General features: G+C 46.6%; 1 protein-coding gene across 1 annotated transcript in view; it reads right to left on the reverse strand.

Annotated features, from left to right (window-relative positions):
* Positions 1 to 851: 851 nt before the first annotated feature.
* Positions 852 to 2,729, reverse strand: part of MRPS26 (mitochondrial ribosomal protein S26) — a 3,115-nt gene continuing 1,237 nt past the window's right edge. Inside the window, exons 2-4 of the mRNA XM_072407008.1 lie at positions 2,435 to 2,595; positions 1,983 to 2,106; positions 852 to 1,027 (exon numbers count right to left, since the gene is read on the reverse strand). Of these exons, the coding sequence (XP_072263109.1) occupies positions 890 to 1,027; positions 1,983 to 2,106; positions 2,435 to 2,595 (423 nt within the window). The 3' untranslated portion in view covers positions 852 to 889. The remainder of the gene's footprint in view (positions 1,028 to 1,982; positions 2,107 to 2,434; positions 2,596 to 2,729) is intronic.

Below are 2,729 nucleotides of genomic sequence, written 5' to 3' on the forward strand. Positions count from 1 at the left end.
ACTAAAACGCCTATTACCCCCTGCCTGTATCACTAATATCATTAATACCCCCTGCCTGTATCACTAATATCACTAATACCCCCAATACCCCCTGCCTGTATGACTAATACCCCTAATACCCGTGCTGCATGTATCACTAATACCCCTAATACCCCCCTACCTGTATCACTAATACCCCTAATACCGTGCTGCATGTATCACTAATACCCTACACAAATACCCCCAAGACCAGTGAAGAAATGGTGCAGGACAAGGTCCTGATAATTGCTAATGGTGAAATTTGGAATCCAAGTGATGATGAAAATTGGTTTTTATTGGTGAATTCCGACTCCGAATTTAAGTTGTCATAAAAGTCAGAGGAAATATTGGGGGCCGATTCCGGAATTTGCTTGTTGTCAGGTGCTGAAGATTGTTAGTTACAGATAATTGGTCAGATTCACACCTTTCCTTCTCCTGGTGAGACAACTTATTCACAGATATAGGTATACTCAGATACCTGACAGGCAGAGGGGGGATCACCTGGGATTGATGTACGGGGAGGGGGGATCACCTGTGAATAATGTACGAGGTGTGGTAATCTTTGGGTCACCATTGGACCTGGCCATGTAATAGTAGGGATAGGCAGACACTGTGATTGATGTACGGGCTGGGGGATCGCCTCTGATTGATGTACGGGGTGGGGTAATCTTTTGGTTACTTTTGGGCGTGGCAATGTATTAGTGGGAGGGACACATCACTTGTGATTGATGTACGGGCTGGGGGTCACTTGTGATTGATGTACGGGGTGGGGTTATCTTCATGTTACCATTGGGCGTGGCTGTGTAGTTGTAGGAGGGACACCCAGACACAAATTCTGGATTTTGTATCTTTATTTATTTCTGTTCAGAAATCACAAGTGGCTGGGTGGAGTGGGACGCATCATTCTCCCTTCTCGGTCCACACAGAAGTTATAGGATTTGGGATTATCTAGAGCGGCTTCAATTCTTTCCAGCATGTTCTCCGGAGTGATGAACGTCCTGGAAAGTTCCTGTGGTAGAAAGGACCAGAGAGGATTTATAATGGGGACACACAAAGAAACTAATAGGGGGCATAAAGAGAAACCAGCTATTGGGGGTAAAGCCACAAAGACCACGTCACTAATAAAGATAAATTTGTTGCTTCATCTCTACTGAGGAAAATATCCACAATCGTCTCTGAAGTAACTTGAATCAAATGTGGCAAAGATCTGTATTCCCTAACAAAGGCTTTTCTTTAGTTTTCAAACAATAGTACCCTACTACCTTGCCACAAATCCTAGAGACTAAGCATTCATAGTGCTGTCAATAAGACATATGCAGCTGTAAGCAGGGTCCACTCCCCCTGAGCCCCAGCTGTGACCGCTATGAAGGAGTCGCCTCCAGGCTTCAGAACCAATTTTGTGCGGTCAGCATGCCGCTGTGTTGTGGGCCCTTTTCCTGCTGGAGGACCGATGATCTGAGAACAAGGCATTACCTGCCACCGAGATATGATAACCCATTGCTGACACTGACCCGAGACTCCCCTCCCCTCCCCCCCACTGAGGTGTGACCTGGGACATGACCTGCCACTGACCTGATTGAGCCACAGATGGTGGGATCAGAAACTGATGGAATTTTACCCGTTGTCCACGCTAGGGTGCCTCTTGTGATCAGTGCAACAAAAGGTTACAATGCCACGGAGCTTCCTACGATTTGCAGCCGTTATGATAGGATGGCCCTATAGCCCTGTAACTCGCTGGTCTCCTCATAAAACTCTCCACAAAACGTTCTGACTGCTGGAGACATGAAAATCTTTATGTGTCCAGGCCACAATATCAGTGCAATAATACTTCCATATGCCTTATCCTAGGACCTATCAGAGGCACAATTACTTTTATCTCAGCACTTTCCAAGAGACCATTATTAATCTGTAATGCAGGGCACAGAGGGGACACAGCATATGGCAGTGGTTACAGAGCAAGTTACCTGCAGACTCTTTACTTCCTCTTCTCTCTCCCGGATATTCTGAAGCTTCTCCTCCTGCCGCAGCCTGTTGATCTCCTCTCTCTGTAGCTGTGATGCTCGGTCCTCCAGCTTCAGACGCTCCAACCTGCAAAACAAAACAAAGGGGTAGAGAAAGAAATGCCCCACTTACCCCACATACTGAACAAAGCTCGGGTCCCCCCGCTGCACCCTAACCTGGGGGTTCCTGGAGCAATGAGCAGTTTGCGCCTCTCAGGTCAATATAAGTGAAACCAATGATCTGTTTAGCTATCTGTAGGGGTGACATTCTTCCCACTGGCCACCATGTCAATATATTGTAGGATGTGGATATAATTATAGAAGGGTTCCTCCCGAGGGCGCTAGCAGTCACATACTTACTACCATGTCAATATATAAAAATAGTTCCAGTTTCCCAGCCATCCTGCTGTACTCACCTCCTAAGCAGAGCTTTCTTGTTCTCCTCCAGGTTCCAGGCCATAAGGGCGTCATGCTCCTCCCTTTCTTGTTGAAACCGTTGTTCAGCCAATGACCCAACTTGCTGCTCAAATCGATTTTGTAACATTTCCCTCTTAAACTGCGACCTGAAAAACCAGAGAAATCATTCACTGCCCCCTAAACATTCACAATTTGTTTACCCCCCCCAACCTTTACCCATGGGCACTTCACCATAGGGACTACCCCCCTATTGTGGTATTACTTACTCAAGGGTATTTGGAGTACATTTGGGGG

This window comes from Pyxicephalus adspersus, chromosome 3, assembly GCF_032062135.1.
Source record: "Pyxicephalus adspersus chromosome 3, UCB_Pads_2.0, whole genome shotgun sequence".
In the NCBI taxonomy this organism is placed as follows: domain Eukaryota; kingdom Metazoa; phylum Chordata; class Amphibia; order Anura; family Pyxicephalidae; genus Pyxicephalus; species Pyxicephalus adspersus.